This window comes from Candoia aspera, chromosome 7, assembly GCF_035149785.1.
Source record: "Candoia aspera isolate rCanAsp1 chromosome 7, rCanAsp1.hap2, whole genome shotgun sequence".
NCBI lineage: Eukaryota > Metazoa > Chordata > Lepidosauria > Squamata > Boidae > Candoia > Candoia aspera.
The window spans coordinates 45,860,069-45,879,095 of record NC_086159.1 but is presented as its reverse complement, the minus strand read 5'-3'; the positions used below and the strand labels follow the sequence as shown (position 1 = coordinate 45,879,095).

General features: G+C 40.1%; 1 protein-coding gene across 4 annotated transcripts in view; it reads right to left on the bottom strand.

Annotated features, from left to right (window-relative positions):
* The window catches only part of PTPRB (protein tyrosine phosphatase receptor type B), a 76,433-nt gene that overhangs the window by 36,114 nt on the left and 21,292 nt on the right, over nt 1–19,027 (bottom strand). For 3 of the 4 annotated variants that reach the window (XM_063309127.1, XM_063309128.1, XM_063309129.1), the window contains exons 1-9: nt 18,211–18,570; nt 17,343–17,619; nt 12,722–12,997; nt 11,338–11,595; nt 9,104–9,367; nt 8,129–8,398; nt 5,260–5,520; nt 3,172–3,438; nt 200–463 (exon numbers count right to left, since the gene is read on the bottom strand). In XM_063309127.1, the coding sequence (XP_063165197.1) occupies nt 200–463; nt 3,172–3,438; nt 5,260–5,520; nt 8,129–8,398; nt 9,104–9,367; nt 11,338–11,595; nt 12,722–12,997; nt 17,343–17,619; nt 18,211–18,273 (2,200 nt within the window). In that variant the 5' untranslated portion in view covers nt 18,274–18,570. Of the gene's footprint in view, nt 1–199; nt 464–3,171; nt 3,439–5,259; nt 5,521–8,128; nt 8,399–9,103; nt 9,368–11,337; nt 11,596–12,721; nt 12,998–17,342; nt 17,620–18,210; nt 18,571–19,027 lie in introns of those variants that run through there. The other variant, XM_063309130.1, reaches the window with a different exon arrangement.

Below are 19,027 nucleotides of genomic sequence, written 5' to 3'. Positions count from 1 at the left end.
AGTCAGTTCAACTGGTATTTTGCCATTAGCTTAAGAGCAAAACTTAGTCTTGTTCCTTTCTTCACATTATACAGCATACAGGGAGATACACTGTGTGTGCGCGTGTCTATCACACATAGCTATACACTTATATAACAGACCTACGGTAGATCTGTATTTAGTTGAATACATTCAAACTTCTTCCTTCAGCTATTGTTACCTGTTCTTTCTTGACTGAAGGATTGGTTTTCATATTTTCCACTCTTGGTTGTTATTGTCACATCATAGAGGCGACCCGGTATGAGAGTGTTGAAGGAGCACTCACTGGTGGATTTTGCAATGGTGAGGATATGAACAGTCTGACCTCCATGAGAGAGCGTCACCACATAGCTATCAACATCCCCAGCAGCTGGCAGCCAGGAAACACTCAAATAATCACTCCGCCCTGAATTGTTCACAGTTACTCCACTTACGCTGGAAGGAACTGCACATCAAAGCAATAGAAAGTTTTCAGTTTACTGTGTGTTCAGAGAAACTCTCCAGATAAGGTCCACATTTATAACAACAGACAATCTTGTAACACTTTAAAAATGACAAAAATGTATTATTGCATAAGCCTTTATGGATCCCAGTCCTGAAGTGGAACTCTGATCCACAAAAGCTTATGCAATGCTAGCTGTTAGTTTTTACATTTCCATGAGATTCTTTGTTTTTTTGCTGCAGAAGGCTACTACAGCTCTTCTTCTGGAGGCTGACTAGATACTCTCTCATACTCATCTACAAGATCAAGGCAAGAGGATTACCCTTTTTCTACTGAGAATCACATTCCCTCCAGGATAATCTGTTGGGGGAGGGACATAACAATTGCAGGTTGAGTCCGAAGCAAACACTGAGTGGAAAAAAACCAAAAAGTGGTGGCCTTTCTCTCTACTTCTTTTTCCCTCTGGTCAAATGGGAAGCAGCCATCTTTGACAACCTCCAGCCACCACAAAGTTTTTCCTTCCTAACACGATGGAGAAAAAGATAAAAAATGCAATGGGCTGATTGGGATCACTGTTACCACAGGGAGAGATAGGGGATGCTTATTCTTCCTCCCCCTGCCCCCCATCTGCTCTGTGGCCACAAGGGAATGAAAAGTAAAACGGAGAGAGAAACGGAGATGAGGTATCCTGTTCTAAATGTCTGTTTCTACTGTACAGTAGAAATAAAGGGTTAACCCTCTATTCTCCCTATTCATATGACACTGCTGACTGGGGGAAATTAGTTGAGCCTAAAGCAATCCTGGAATTGGGGGCTAAAATTGATCCCCTGTAGCCTTGTTGCTGAATAAGCTATGGCATTCACAATACTCTCTCCTACAAACCTAGTTAAATGTATTGGACGCACAGAGGAAGAAAGTTACTTTGCACTCACATCACTAGTACAATAGTAGTATTGTACATCACTAGTACATCATATTGTACATCACTAGTACAATAGTAGTTTACTGAATCAGCAATTATTGCAGTTAAGAGGAATTTATGTGGAGCTTAGCCACTAAATATTAATTAAAAGAACACAAAAAATAAATACAAGGAATAATCTTATTTACAGTTGGAAGGCTGCTTGTTCCTCTACAAAAAAGCAAAACTATCAGCCAAACTTTTGGAAGTGCTGCAACAAGATTCATTACCTTCACAAAATGCTATTGCAGATTAAAAATGGATACATACATCATTTATAAATTTTGAAGTTGCCTGCCCTCTACTGGAAAGAATTATGAACACTTTTGTCTGGGAATGGAGTTTAAGTCTTTTGACGCTTGATCTTTCAAGTTTCTGAATCATATCATAAAATGATATATCCTCGAAATGCATAAACCTCTCCTAATTTAGGCTTTTCAAATATATAAATTCTGTAATTGGAAAGCATTAATTTGAACATTCCACCTATCACTTAAGAAATGCACCAGACTGCTGTCCAATTTCCTTAGAAGTCAAAAGTGCATGAATATTCATTATATATTCTTCTGATATCTCCATTTTTAAAAATCAAATCAGCTTTATTCTCACAAGGAAAGAGTGTGTGCATGGTGGCAGCTTTTACATAAGCTGAAGACTGCAAAATCCATGATACAAATGTGAACAAAACTTAATGAACAAAACTGTCATTATTTCCATTTGGAAATACTGAAAAATGTCAATCCCAAGAAAACAGTTTCAATTTGTGTGGCCAGATGAATTTTCCAAAGACCTGAAAAAAAAAAGAATTTAACCTGTTTTTTTTTGGGGGGGGGGGGTGCCTTCAAATCAGTGTTCACTTCTGGCGTCTGGCTGGGCAAGTCCCTGCAGTTTTCTTGGCAAAGTTTTTCAGAAGTGGTTTGCCACTGCCTCCTTCCTGAAGCTGAGAGTGACTGGCCCAAGGTCACCCAGCTGGCTTTGTGCCTAAAGTGGGACTAGAACTCACGGTCTCCTGGTTTCTAGCCTGATGCCTTAACCACTACACCAAACTGGCTCTCGACCTGTAATTACACACACATTTTTATTTTACCTTTCAAGAAAGTAAAGCTTCCTTTTTCTTACCTCCCTGCATGCTCCATTTGAAGTACTGCTCCAGATCCCTTAACTTTGTAAAGCCAGCCACTACATCTCAAACAACGTTATTCAACCAAGTGTCATCTAGATATGTTGGCCAATTCCTATACCCCAGCCAGCATGACTATTGGGCATCAGGTTGGAAATAGCTGTTCTAGCATATTCCAGAATCCAGGAATGTTTTTATGACAGAGATTTGCTCTAATACTTTAGAGTTATGAGCAACATTAAAAATAAAAACACCTAGTTCTTTAAGAAGAAGGCATTTTCAGTTATCATCATCACTACCACCACAACTACCGTTGGACATTTTACTCCCCAAGAACTACTGTTATTCCAGTTGAGTTTTATTCCTGATGATTTCATGGATACAACCATGTAGCAATATGGAATTGATTTGCCACTGCTTTTCCAGAAGTTTTTTGACTTGCCAGTCTAGCTTATAGCCTGGCAGTCTCCTACCCAAGTCCAACCAACCAGCTTCTACCCTGAGAAGTTAGCCAGAGGCCACCTGACCACTATTTTAAAATATTGCTGATTTTGTTTCCTGTATGAAGGACAGGCCTGATATAATCATTGTAACATATATACACTGAGACATATACACATAGATACCTACCTGTTCTTCCTTCAGCAATCACTTGTCTGGAAGATATTCCTCCACTAAGAGTGGTAACAACCACTGAATAGAGTCCTCCAGGTTTTAAGGATTGGAAGTGGTACTTATTGGTATCACTGGAAACAGTCTCATTTTTTATGACAACATTTTCATGAATGACCAACACTTGGTATGAATCTACATCTCCCTTTGGCCTTATCCAGTTGGTGAATAGACTGTTGGTTGTTCCTTGGTTTGCTACATTTAAGCTCATCACTTGTGCTGGGACTGTAACATTAGCATTATGGTTAATGAAGAGATATACATATTTACCATACATAAATATTAACAGTCATTCCAGTTAAATCCATGAAAAGGGTCTTAGAAGCATGGCTGGTATCAATAATATAATAAAATACACTGTCATATGTTCAAATGGTTTGAACATTTCTGGAATTTGAAAATTTTTGGCATCTTGGGAATAAAAGCCCTTAGAATCAGTGTCAGTACTGGGGGGTGCAACACTTCACATATTTTTGCCATGTACAGGAAGATCTCTCCAGTTCATTAATACTATTATTATTATTTTTAAAAAAAGAGCACTGGCTATAGCATTTTTATTCCTTACAGGAGCCTATATATAAATCAATGAAAATGCAATCCAAAAGAGATCTTGATGCAACGCATCTTGTAGAAGTTTCCAAGAATCACGTGGGTGGCATGATGCAGTGGGCATAGTTTACTTGCACTTTCAAAAGGCTTTCAAGGAAGTTCTTCACCAAGAACTCTTTGATAAAAACTACATAGTAAGAGGACAAATCTGCTTATGGACAGAACTTAGTTTAAGAAGCAGATGTAAGAAAAGTACACAATTCTTACAATGGAACATGTAAATAGTGGGGTTCCCCAATAAACTGAATTGGGATCAAAGTTTTATAATTTAAGGATTTAAGGAAGTCAGGGGTAAGGAGTGGGGTGATTGTATTTGCTCCCAAAACCAAATAGGGATGGTTAAAACAAAAAAGTGGTAGTGAAGATTTGCAAAAGGACCTTTCAAACTGGGGGAATATGTAATGACCTAGCAAGTAGAGTTCAGTGTAAACAAGCATACCATGACGTGCACTGGGGCAAAACCTCTTAGTATTGCATATATGTGTTTGTATCTTACTGGGAAAGGTTGACCAAGGCAGAAATACTGCAGTTGTGACAGTTCAATGAAAACATAAATGTAGCAACCAAATGCTATGAAAAACGTACATCCTATGTGCAAAACCAAGCTGCCAATATTGTAAAGCCTTTATATGGATCCCATATATTATAATTCTTGGAATACTAGATACAGAAAAAAATGATTGGAGAGCTAGAAAATGTGCAGAAAAAGGCAATCAAAATGGTTGGTCCTAAAGTAACTCCTCTCTGAGGAAATGTTACCATATTGGTATACTTTTAGAGGCAAAAATGTGAATAAGATGACATAATAGATTTGATTCACTACCACAAGAGATAACGATGAACTGAAGAACTGAATTGCTTTAAAATGACCTTAGACAAATTCATAAAGCATCAGCTTATCAGGGGCTACTTGTCATGATGGCTAGACATTTATCTCCAGCATCAGAGGCTGGTAAACAAAATAGAAAGTGCTTTGGCTCCTGCTCTGCTTGTGAGCATCCTGCAAGCATCTAGTTGACTACTATGGGAACAGAATGCTAATACAGGTAGTCCTTGTTAGAGACTGCCTCATTTAGCGACTATTCACAGTTATGACGGTGATGAAAAAGTAACTTTATGAACAATCCTCACATTTAAGAGGTCTTTGCAGGTCTATAAAGCAAAGGAAAGCTGAAGTGACAACATAAGCACAGTCATGGTTTCAGTTAGCAACCACTTCACTTAATGACCAAGTTGCCAGTCGGAACTGTGGTCCATGTACCTGTACATACAGCTTTGGATCAAATCTAGCAGAGCTCTTCATATTTTGTATATTCTGAGTAGACACAATGTCTGTTTTTATAGAAGACATGCAGATTCAAGATCAACATTTAAACAATACAAGGTAGTTGCTCTTCAAGAAAAACCAGGACTAATAATATACCAACAATATGGTACCTGTACGTCCCACAACGGAAGTCCAATTACTCAAATCCCCACTAATGGTGGTGACATTAGCAGTGTACTTTCGTCCTGGAGACAGGTCAGTGTAAGTGAACTCTTTGGCTTCCTTAGCCAGAGCCCTGTTAACAACTGTGAGCGATCGGTGTCCCAGTGAAACCACATAGCGATCCCAGTCAGCCTGAGAGGTCGCCCACATGATTGTTAGGGAGGATTCATTAGCATGCTTCACACGGAGCTGAAGAACTGGCTGTGGAGCTGTGGAAAGAAGAGGGGAAAAAAATACCCTCACAATATTGAGGTTTTACGAGGAGCTGCATTTTGAAAAGAAGTTGGTGATGTTGCTTTGACAAAGGTGTGAAGAAACATGTTACAGATGATGTGCTTAGCTGTAGTGCTATGGGTTGAAAAAGACTTTGTGTATGTTGTCTACCAACTGAGCTGTGACATTACCCACAAGTAAGAAGACTCCTTTCCTAAGCGAGCTTGGCTTCACAGCTTCTGGTGCCACAAGATGAATGGTCATCATTTTTGCAGGCCAATGTGTTATTTTAAAGATTTTTCCTTTTCTCTGTTTGGATTTGCAAGCTACTGAATTGGTGTTAGAAGAGGTATGCTTTAAGTGCTGAACACAGTTACATTCCATCCGGCACTGAGCTATGTTACTAAGGATTTGTAGTTGAATGAGAGGCTTCAAACAGAGGAGAATGCTTGTGGGAGAGACCTTTATTCTGATGAGACTACTGAATGAAGTGAGCATTTACTCATGAAACCACAGGCCTTGTTCCTACAAAAATGTTAATAAGGAAGGGTAATTAGGATGTTGTGGAAACACCAATGAAGGTAAATTAGGCCAGTCAACTAATGCGGGGAGAGGGCGTAAATTTAGCCCCCAAAAGGCCCAGTCATGAGCATGGTTATACCAACTCTACCTAGTGAGCCATGCTGTGGGGATACCTAACCAAGTGATCTATTTTGGATACCAAAACAAAAAAAGAAAAGAAACATAACTAGAACTCATGACTTAGCAGTACATCTCCTAAACACTGATTAGTTGCAGTAGCCAAGCCATAGATAGCCAAGCCAAGGCATTATAACAGGGGACATTCACATGGGCAATTGAAAAAAAAAGGATGCCAGGCATGACTGCATGATCAAAACTATGCACTTTTCCATACACATAGAAAAGGGATAATTGAGAAGGGCTTTGATCTCATGGTGTACATTGAGAAGGGCTTTGATCTCATGGTGTAATGGTGGGAAAGATCTTGGGAGACTGGGCAAAGTCAAGGGAATGGTCAGGTAAGAGACAGCATTGCCTGCAACTGGATATGGGTGAGGCAAGAAGCTCAGAAGAGATCCTCCCTAGTTTCTTGGACTGTAAAGTAGACGGGTGGGGGTGGGGGTAGGACTGTACTTTCAGACTTGTGAGATTCTGTCAATGTAGCTTTACAATAAAGTAGAATTAGCTTATCCAGTTGTGATTCCTATCTGGTTTACCACATGAGGCTGACATCAAACTTTCAAGTCTGAAAGTACAATTCTCCTGCTGTTTCCTTTACAGCCTGAGAAACTAGGGAGGGTCTCTTCTGAGCCTCTTGACCCGCCCACTATCCAGCTGAAGGCTATGCTGTCTCTTATCTGACCATTCCCTTGGCAGCATCTCTCTACCCAGTCTCCCAAGGTCTTTCCCACATACCATTACACATGGCTATGGAACCCCTCTTAATGAACCCACCCACAGATGCCCCTGAGCTACATTATCATTAAACCTTCTAGTACTCCTACTGCAAAGAGTATTCCTAAGCTTTTTGACACATTTAGTGTGACTGTGTACTAGAACCACTGGTAAGGAGACCTGACTAGATTAGTGACTGACTCAATTAGATGTATTGTGAAAATAGGGCCAATATCTACTAGCAATCAATGTTCTAAATTAAGTTTCCACGTGGTTACACTTCAAAGAAGAGCAATAAAAGGTATGATCCAATGACTCATAAATATGTCAGTTTCCACTGAATAACTCTCTCTCTCAACAAACATGGTTATGAACATCTGATCAGATTAATTTTCTTAGAATAGTTTTCAATGGAAACATGAAGGTCAGGCACCAGGATAGAAACGGGGAGACCGTGAGCTCTAGTCCCGTCTTAGATGCAAAGCCAGCAAGATGACCTGGGGCCAGTCACTCTCTCTCAGCCCTAGGAAGGAGGCATTGGAAAACCACTTCCAAAACCTTGCCAAGAAAACTGCAGGGACTTGTCCAGGCAGTCACCAGGACTCAGCACTGACTCGAAGGCATGCATAAACAAATAAACAAACAAACAGATATAAAACAGGCACGTTATGGGATAATGCTGCCTTTAAAGTGGATCATCTTCACCTCATAGCAGCTTCTCTTTTTCCTTAGGAATAGTACATTTCTGTAGCCCATGATAACATGCACTTTATGGTTATGAAAAATACCGTGTCAAAGAGTCAAAATGTGTATAAAGTCTAAAGGACCAAAAGGGAGGGTGTAGCAGGAAAAATAATCAACACGAGGCGTAAGATAAGGCAGGGTTTCTGACCCTGATCTTCTTATACACCCTCCTATCTTTTGTTTTCCAGACTACTCCCTTCCTTTTTGTAAAATTGGAGTTCTTAACTTTCTACCCACAACAATTGCCTATTTCAGAGTTGACAACCTTCTTTTAATTGACTTAAAGCAGTAGGTCTCAAATCGTTTTTATGCACTTCACAGTCCCTTACCCAAAGTTTGTATTTGTATTCCATGACCTCATCCCAGACAATCTCTTTTTAAGTTTCCAAATTTTCTGCTGGCTATAATAGGAAAAAACGCAACCCAAACAAACTGTTTTCTCACCTGTTCTGCCTTTGCAGTGGGCTTTATTCTGCAAGCCTCCACTTTCTACAGTAATGACCACCTCATACTGTCTTCCAGGAATGAGCCCTAAATCTTTGATGATGTATTCTCTTTTATCTTTCTCCAGCGTAGTATTCAGCAGTAATGTAGAGCGGTCAAACAGTAAAATACGGTATTTGTCCCAGTCTCCCATGGGGGGACGCCAACTTACTTTCAGACATCTCAACCAACCCATGCTGTCTGCTTTCAGTTCTGAAACTTTTTGGGGAACTGGAACATAGAATGCAAAATGATACCAGTTAAAGGGGAACTGGTTTATCCCAGACTAAATAATTCTTCCATAGGTTGTTATTCTATCAGCATTCTGTTCTCAGGTAATAATGTATTTTCATCTCATGCTTAAAATAAATGTTTTTAAAACTTTACAAAGTCCCAATTTGTGATTTAAAATCCTGTGTCCACATAATGCAAGATTTGTGGCACATTGGCAGGGTAGAATCACCACATGAGGAGTTAGTAACCTTTTCCCTACCCACAGTACAAATTCTCCCTGCCAGACATATTTTGTTTCTCCATTTGGTACTAAACCTAGCTGGGGGAAGAATGGCTGGGCATAGGATTTATACTGAGAATTTTATGCATCTCTTCCATCAGCAGTCTTCCCCTTTAACTGTACTTTATTCCAGTTATAACACTATTATATCCTCCAGGGTGAAGGGTGAACAAATTACTGTAGAGGCAAGGCTGTAAGCAGAGACACAACAGTTATGATGGCAAATGAGCATATGTCTGGAATGTTGCATAGTCTTTTATATACATTTAGTTCAAGATTTACTAATTAATATTTCCTTTTGAAATCAGTAGGACTAACTGCAATCTAAATCCAATCCATAGTATTTATTGCACAGAGAACAATTGTCACTAAAGATCAAAATATGCCTGATTAGAAGGTGCTTAGAAAAACTAGAAACGTACCTGTCCTTCCATGAGCTGTCACTTCGCTGAACAATTCACCACTGATTGCATTGACATTCACTTCATACAGACTTCCAGAAATTAGCTTGTCAAAATAAGTCTCTGTGACTTGTGCTTGTAAAGTTTTACTCTCCTTAAAAGACCCATGATGAAATAAGGTGACATTGTAGAAATCGAGGTTCCCTGAAGGCCTCTTCCATGACACTTTCAGTGTATCCAGACTATCATCATTAACTACCATCAAATCTAAGACTTTGGCTGGAGCTATTAAAAAAAGGGTTTAAAAAATTAGCTACCAAGTGCAATAGGCCAAATGCTTGCACCAGAGCTGTAGGGATATGCAAAACCCACACTTCAACATGTTATTCCAGGGGCGGTTCAGTGATTTCCTGGAATAACTGCAGTTCCTTCTTCCAATTTGGAGGATTTATTCCTGGAACCCATCAAACCACCCCAGAATGGCATGGGTGCATATCTGGCATGATCACAGTGAGAATGGAATGTACTGGATTTCTTTGAATTAGTCCATTCCCAAATTGGTAAGCTTTGCACATCCTTACAGTTCTGTATTAAATATATTTTGAACTGGAAACAATTCTGTCATCAGTACTGACAAAGTAATAGTCTACAGGCTCTGTTAGCCTGACACCAATGTAGTGGTTCTTTGTCTGGCAGAAGGTCGTAGCTTCTGTAACATATTCACAACAATCCACTTCTTTCACAGTCCTTCTCTGGTGCTGAAATCACGTTATAATATTGTGGAGTGTTCTATGTGGTAGAAAAGTCAATACTGACCCACAATCAGATATATATTTTGATCAAAACATTCTGAGTCATTTAATAGTCCATAAAATATCATAAATATTCCAATCATACTTTTAACTTGTTATCAGTTTTGAATATTGTAAACTTTGGACTTTATATTGCATAGAGAATTGAATTTTGAATCAAATATAAGTGTCAAATATTTAGCTGCTCCTGAAATTAGCTGGCTTTTTTCTGCATTCATATGTTTCTGAACCAGAAAAAAGTAACATTGATGAAAAGGACACAATGCACTTGGTTTTATATATATTGTTATACATAAAAAAATGGCAAGTGCTAACTCTATTATATTTATTTACCCTCATCTGGTCATTGTCTGCTGAGACTGAAACTCCGACAAATACCTGTCCTGTTGAGTTCTAAGAGCCCTTTAACTGAGATAAATGGGACAGGCCTCAGTGAAGGCATAAATATTATAAACTGGAGTAGAGTCTTCTTATTCTGAAATAGTTCAAGACTTAAATCTCTTTACTTTTTCCCATTAAAGTCAGAGGCATATATAACACATTCTTGTTGTTGTTGTTTATTCGCTTAGTCGTTTCCGACTCTTCGTGACTTCATGGACCAGCCCACGCCAGAGCTTCCTGTCGGTCGTCAACACCCCCAGCTCCCCCAGGGACAAGTCCGTCACCTCTAGAATATCATCCATCCATCTTGCCCTTGGTCGGCCCCTCTTCCTTTTGCCTTCCACTCTCCCTAGCATCAGCATCTTCTCCAGGGTGTCCTGTCTTCTCATTATGTGGCCAAAGTATTTCAGTTTTGCCTTTAATATCATTCCCTCAAGTGAGCAGTCTGGCTTGATTTCCTGGAGGATGGACTGGTTTGATCTTCTTGCAGTCCAAGGCACTCGCAGAATTTTCTTCCAACACCACAGTTCAAAAGCATCAATCTTCCTTCTCTCAGCCTTCCTTATGGTCCAGCTCTCACAGCCATATGTTACTACAGGGAACACCATTGCTTTAACTATGCGGGCCTTTGTTGTCAGCGTGATGTCTCTGCTCTTAACTATTTTATCGAGATTGGTCATTGCTCTTCTCCCAAGGATTAAGCGTCTTCTGATTTCCTGACTGCAGTCAGCATCTGCAGTAATCTTTGCACCTAGGAATACAAAGTCTTTCACTGCTTCTACATTTTCTCCCTCTATTTGCCAGTTATCAATCAAGCTGGTTGCCATAATCTTGGTTTTTTTGAGGTTTAGCTGCAAACCAGCTTTTGCACTTTCTTCTTTCACCTTCATCATAAGGCTCTTCAGTTCCTCTTCACTTTCAGCCATCAATAACACATTCTATTGTAGTTAATTTTAAGGACATTTATAAGAATAAATCTGTGATTTATTTTGAAAAAAAATGTGGTTTTATTTTACCCTTTAATTATTTATCTTATTCAGGAAAAGATTTGTAAAATCTTACCAGTTCTTACTAGTCTTACATTATAGTTCTCCATCCCCTGAGACTTTGAAATAATCGTCAAATTATATAGACATCCTGGTGTTAATCCTGAAAAATTGTATGACAAAACATCTTTCTCTAGATTCATCTGTTGAATCAGAGTATCTTTCTCCAGCAAAACTAGCCTGTATTGATCCACATGGCCAGCCCCGGACAACCAAGAAACAAAGAATGATTGCATCTTACTTAAGATGTTGATATTTTCAATTGGTGAAGGAACTGTTAAAAGAAGAAAAGAGAGAGGATTATACAAAGAATATTGCAAATATTTTAACAGCCTTACAAACATCTCCCCCTTAAAACATACATTTTACTAAATAAAGATAGCTAGATTTCAGTGAAAAATTTATTTGTATTCTGAAGAGACATCCAAATTTTATAGATTAAAATTTATGCATCAAGAAAGATACCTAACTTCCTCAGTGAAATCTTACTTCTGTTCCAATCAAATTATATTTTTGGGTATAAATTATGATTTTACAAACTTTATTTTCCCATTTGCACTTCTGCATTACTTGCTTTTACACTACTTGGGAAATGAAGACCAATCAGGACATCGTCTGAATTATTCTGCCCAATATCAGTTCAGTTTTTTTATTTTTATGTTGTTGCATCTGCCAGTAGTATCTGTACAGGCAGGTTTGTGACAGCAGAGAAATCTCTGTCACGGACTTCCTATATAACTTAGCCTTCAAAAACCGAGTGCCCTTCATTTAAATTCAGGCCTAAAACTCCCAGGATTTCCACCACCTTGGTCAATAGTTGACTATGAATTCTGGTAATTGTAGGCTTAGTGGATGTGACAAGTTCCAATTTTTTTTCAGATACTACAGTGTGGGATGCACGCGCATGCACACACACACATATATAAAATAGCATATAGCATCTGAAAGTACAATGTATTTATTACAATAATGTGAGAAATTATTTTTTATATTATTAGTGAGAAATTATTTTCACTTCACTGCTTCTTTTTAGATGACTAAATGCTAACTTTTCTGCTAAATGGTGGATTTCTGCTGACTTTTGTTGTCTGCAGTGTCTTGAGCAAACCAAAGAGGCATCAACATGTAAATGCTGTGATTATATGCTTGCATCCCGATGTCTGATGCAAGTACATAAGTCACAGTATTTGCAAAATGATGTCAGCATGCATGTTTTGTCATTTGCCATCCCATGCCCCCCCAAATGTCCACGTTATTCACGAACCATTTCAAAATTCATTTATGCTTAAGGAATTCTAATTTGCTAATCTGGTTTTCCCTTTCCTTTAGGGGAAGAGAAATAATGAGCATAAGTGAAATAATATTGCCAAATATAATATTGTTATACCCAACAGTCTTACCAGTAGACCCACTGACGTCAACTGATGAGCTTTTTTTATTTCCAGCAACTGCTCTGATGGTGATGGTATATTTGCTGCCAGGGATGAGATTGGCAAATATCTGTTCACTTCTAGAAATGCCTCCAGGAACTAGTATCTCCTCCACTTTTTTTATGCTATTAAGCAATTGTAGCTCATACCAATCCACCTTCCCTAAGGATGGGCTCCACCAAACCTGTAATGTGGTGGTTGTAACTTTTTCCTTCTTAATTTCAAATCTTGCAGGGGGCAAAGGATCTACAAGTTTCCAACAAACAAAAACAAGACATCCAAGACAGAAACCAAATTAGCCAAGCCTATAATTCAAAGCACATCAATTGCCTGAATACTTTTTATATGTAAGATAAAAGTAGGAATAGCTGTTATTCAAGATCTAAATTGAGCTCAACCACATATCAAAGAATGATACAGCCAGTTTTGTCTAATGGTTAAGGTCCTGGGCTAGAAACCAGGAGTCTGTGAGTTCTAGTCCCGCCTTAGGCATGAAAGCCGGCTGGGTGACCTTGGGCCAGTCACTCTCTCTCAGCCCAACTCACCTCACAGGGTTGTTGTTATGGGGAAAAGAGGAAGAGGAAGGAGTATTAGGTATGTTCGTTGCCTTGAGTTATTTATAAAAATAATAAAGGTGGGATAAAAATTAAATAAGGAAGGAAGGCAGGAAGGAAGGAAGACCAGCAGGGATGAGATATTTGGGGACTAGAAGAAGGGAGGTGTGAAAAAGGTTAAATTGTCCTGGCCTAAGGAAATAAAAAAGGCTGCAGTCTTACCTATAATACACATTTCCTTTTGCCTGTGCATAAATAGATATAAATATTTACAATTAAATTAGCATTTTAATTATAAATTCAATTAAAATGTTAAAACAAGAGAATTTTATTCCTGCCTTCCTTCTTCAACTGATATGAATAAAGGATGGCACAAACAATGCAATTGTTATAGAATAGCAAGGATGATCTCTATAATATACAAGCATGGGATTATGCTGGAGTACTTCCTTCAGGCGAGTTGCACAGTAAAGGAAGAGCCACATTACAAGGGAAGGAGGAAGAAGTCATTGTTTTCAGAGTGACTACAACATAAAGGACAACCAGTTTGGTGTTGTGGTTAAGGCATCAGGCTAGAAAACTGGGAGACCATGAGTTCTAGTCCTGCCTTAGGCACAAAGCCAGCTGGGTGACCTTGGGCCAGTCACTTTCTCTCGGCCCTAGGAAGGGGCAATGGCAAACCACTTCTGAAAAACCTTGCCAAGAACACTGCAGGGACTTGTCCAGGCAGTCTCCGAAAATTGGACACGACTGAACGGATTAAAAAACAACAACAGTATAAAGGGGACAAGACAATTGTAACTTTATTAAAGTTCTATGCTGTTTCAGAAAACCGTCAGGTGCTGCTTTGGTTAGAATTGATTTAACCAATCCCTTAACAAACTTGTTTAAGTGCTTTCTGAAACATCTTAGTTGCAAAGGTATGACCTAGAGACGGCTGTGATATGTGTTTTCTTTCTTATGTGCTTCCTTCCTCACTATACAAAGTAAGAACATACCATGGCAAAATACAGAGGAAGTGTTTCCAATGTGTAGTCTCACCAGATATCTCTTACATGGCTTTTGATCTAGGCTTTTTCTTTCGTCAACTCGGGGAACACCATGGGAACAGCAGAGAACACTTCAGGAGAGATGCATGTGCTCTACCAACTGGCTCACTGAGGCTAGCAAAAGTCATCCAAGAAGCAAGCTCTCCCTCTAGGCTGCCAATCAGATCTCACTCTTGTACTGTATTCTCCCCATTATATATTCCTTTTGGATAGAACATTTTCCCCTAGGTTTGTACTTATACAATTAATTGCTCCATAACTTTGTAGCTAAACTTTGTGGTGGAACTGCTGTCATGCAGGCCAGTAAGGCACAGACTGCCCTTGAGGACATCTGCTTCCATAGTCAGCACAGGAGACCCAGAATTAGGTGCACCCCCAGCCTTGGGAATTCACGGGTGACTTTGGGCCTGTCACTTCTCTCAACCCAATCTACCTCACAGGGCTGCTGCTGGGGAAAAGTAGGAGAAGGAAGTTTTATGTATACCACCTTGAGCTCCTGAGTGAAAAGGATATAAATCTAATCAATCAATCAATCATTCCTCCAAGATGGTTCTGGGATCAACTGGGCTGGCAAGGAAAGGACATATGTAAACACACACACACAGACCCCCCACAAACATTACCGTATATCATCATCATCATCATCACCACCACCGCCACCACCACCACCTTTTTACTTAAAAGATGCCCAGAGCCATTAAGGGAATAGAGAGCATATAAATTGTATGTAAGCATGGGTGTGTGTGTATGGATGGATGGATAGAGAGAGAGAGAAGCAGATAAATCTGTTCCAGTTTTTTAAACCTAGCCACTAAGTGAACAATAGTGTTAATGGTGTTAGGTCTATGGTCTGAGTCAAAAGAAGGCACTTTCCTATGTCTGTCTCTCAGTGGAACATAGGGAATTTCAGAGGAATTCTCTGACTGGATTGCTCTTAATATAAACAGGTCTGCAAATGACAAATTGGAGGTGGGATACAACTCCTAAAGCAAATTAAAAGATTGCGTGCCTAGAAGGTGAAGTTCAGAAATTCAGACTTTATCTAATCTATCTAGCTCAGAACACAAAACACTCAGTCCTTTGGACATCCGCTAGAACAAAGGAACAATGAGTTTGGGAAGTGCCTGGCCTGAAACTCTGGTCTGGAAGCAAACACTTAAAAACCATTTACATTGTTGCAAAGTTCTTGACTGGCAACTGCCCAAAAGTGATATATCATAGAAATCAAATATTTCTATAATGATATTTTACTATTCTTTGCCCATATACTAGCAATGACTACAACAAAAAGATGTATATAAGAAACCAGGCTTCGTGAACTTTTGATTGCTTTCAGTTTTTTGTAAGGATTTTAAATAAATTCAATGTTCTTTCATTTTGTTATTCTTACTTCAATTTCTATCTTGTATTTGGTGTTTGTTTGCTGGTTTGTTTTACAGAATGTATTCAATATAGTATCTTTAGTCTTCGATGTAACTGTCTTGAATGAAAAACATGTTGATTAAAAACTATTGTATTTATATAATCAGAATGTCTTTGAACCTATTTTATAGAGCTTAAATACACACTTCATTCTGATGCAGGTTTTAAAATTTTTGTTACATGGCACTACCGTAAATATTAGTGTATTAAAAATAATTTCTGATATTACTACTGGATTGAAAAAGGCAAATTGAAATATTAATTTAGGTGTAAATCATGTTGTAAATGTAGCATCAGGAAAGACAGGAAATGAAAACTTGACTACACACACACACGCACAGTGTTCAGGTAGTGAAAGTTCCTATCTTTTACTATTGTTTTCTTTTCTGCTGATGACCTACCTCTCTCCCTTTCTCTCTGTCTATCCCTAATTGCCCTTCTCTCTCTCTCCCATCAGCAGAAAAGGAACAAAGATTTCCTGATATTAAATGAAGAAGAGATACTCTTTATGGGTATAGACAGGTCTCCTATTGATCTGGCGTCAAATTAGAATCAAAAGAAACAATTTGCTACTTATATTTCCAAACATATATGCAATATTTATTTTATACATCTCTACACACACACACACACACACACACACACACAATGTCATTTTAATACTTTTATTGTGAGGTTAATATAAAGATATGTTGGAATATATAATAAATAGACATAGTGGAATATATAAAATCCTGTTATAAAAAATATTGTACCATTGTTTTGTGCCCATATTAAAATTAATTGATATTACCATTGCAGTTTTTTTTTTTTTTTAAGATTTAGGACCACTTATGCCTCCTTGTAACATTTCATGGCTGCATGAGTTTAATGAGTGATCTGAATTAAGTACCTTAGGAATGGAGTCAATATCTTTTCAGAGTTATTTTAATGGGACTATTAGGGGGAAATCAGATATAACTTATGAACAATCATCATCAACATTTGCTGTGTAAATCAATATCCAGATAAGCACCACCCAACCTGATATCTCACAGATTAGTTGGGAGTTCAGCTACCCTAAATCCCCACCTAGGATGGCCTCCCTGACTGGAGATGCTGGTAATTATAGCCAAACACATCTAGGGGGCAATAGTTTGGGAAAAGCTGATAAGTACTAACTACAGTAAGGCTAACATAGGTAGAAAAGATTCTCGAAGTAGAATGAATCATTTCTAATGAAAGGAAATAGGCTTAGAAGAAGTTAACAGCTATAGCAATTAGGAATTTCTAATTTGCAAAAGAGAATAGAAATAAGAACTACACAGTTAAAACAGCATCTAGTTATTACAGATATTTTTAGAGTTTTCAAATCATGCTGTTTCATGTAATCTAGCTCTTGAACTCAGTGATCAAGTGAAGAATGGAGAGATAGTTTTTAAGGAACCTTTTACATTAATTTCATGTTACATAATAATCTCTACAAATTCAGGATTAGCATCAGGGTGAAAATAGAGTAGGAGAGATCCTTCCTCAGTTTCTAAGCATCTCCCAAGTGATCAGCCACCCGGTACCTGTCGTTCATACCTGTTTGCAGAGTGATATTGCTAGTTTCTCCGTCAGAGAGAGAAACAATCCTGAGTGAGTACAAAGTCCCAGCTTCCAAGCCTTGGAAGTCACACTCATAGGAACCATTGTCCTTCTGGAAGGGCTGACAATCCCTGGAGAAAGCCTTGCTGGAGCTGCAGGTTACGCTGAAGTTACAGGGGTTGCCTGAACTGCTCCACCTGAGACGAACTGACTGGCTGGAGACCTTCCACTCTGTCTGGTTGATGGTGCATTTCACTGGAGCTGCTAGGCCGCTCTGGAGAACAATCAGAAACAGCACACGCCATTTAGGGGCAAGGGGTCTCTTTCTGATTCACCCTCACCTAAGAGAACTGGCCAAAATCTGAGGTCCTTGCATTTTCAACACATCATCCTGAAATAGTTCAGAGTTTTGAGGGAAGCTGTATGAGCACCCTCTTTAACACACAAGTGCTGCAAAAACACAGACGGTCCCTAAATGGCAGCTAAGAGGAGTTGTTGCATCTTGACCTCCCCGGTTTTGGCAGCCCGGATTTGGGAGTCCCATTCTTTTCACTTTAGGGTGCCTGGGGCTGCGGACGAAGGGACGGTATGAGCCGTGATCTTTCCGAAATAAAGTCCCAGCCACAATCACTGGCCTCTGAAAGGCCGTCTTCGGGACTAAGAGTTTCCAGCAGGGAAACTTCCCTTCCCTCCCCTTCGACCTGTTCGGTACGGCGATGCGGAGGGCGAAGTCGTGGGAAGCCGTTAGGAAGAACTGGTGGGAGAAGGAAGAGCCAGAGCGGGCGAAGGGGAGCGAGAAGGCAAGGGGGATGCGCGCCCCACCTGGCCAGCCCCCTCCCGGCTCCCGCGAGCGCCCGTCACCCACCTTGAGAAGGGCCAGCGCAAGAATCCACCAAGAGGCTCCCGCTCCACATCTCAGCCTTGCCATCCGTTTGGATCTGCAAGGTTGGGGCGAGGAACCTCCTTTTGCCCCGCCGGCTGGGGTTGGGGGCTTCTCCCGTGCCCGCGGGGTCGAGAGATGCAGCAGCCCGCGGCGGCCCCCTAGTGGCCTGCTTGACCCTTGCAGGCTCTCCGGAGGCTCCTGGGAAGTTTCCCTCGAGCCGCGCGAGGGCTGCAGCCCGCGGCGGGTTGCAGGCGCGGCGTGGAAGGTGCCATTCTCACTCGGCCCTCGCCAGGCGCCTCGGACCTGCAAGTCCGAGTCTTCTTCTAGAGTTCGCCTGCACTTCCCCTTTCCGCCCTGCTTCTCGGCTGCTCCCGGAGCGCTCTCCCACCCTCGCTCTTACCTACCCGTCCTATCACCGCCCCCCTTTCCTCCGCTGCCGCCGCAAGCAATTCCACCCCTCCCTTTTTCCTTCCTTCCTCCTTCCCTCCCTCGTCTGGGACTTCTTTCCCAGGGCTATTTCTGACACTGGATGGAAGAGGAGATAATTTCCTTCAGGCGTTTCTCCACCCCCTGGAATGTCCTACGTAAACCTCTTGGTTTCACACTTAACTCAGATTTAGCTCGGCTTGTCCGAGTCACTCGCCTTCTCCGCTTTCCCAGCCTCTGGGCGTCTTATATTGATGACTTCCAGAAGAAAACAGTAACTACTTTCACAGTTTTGGACTGGATACGCAGCGTTAGGCTAAAGCTAAGGTTGAAGCTGATCAGATGCAAGAAAATGAACCTGGGGATCATGACG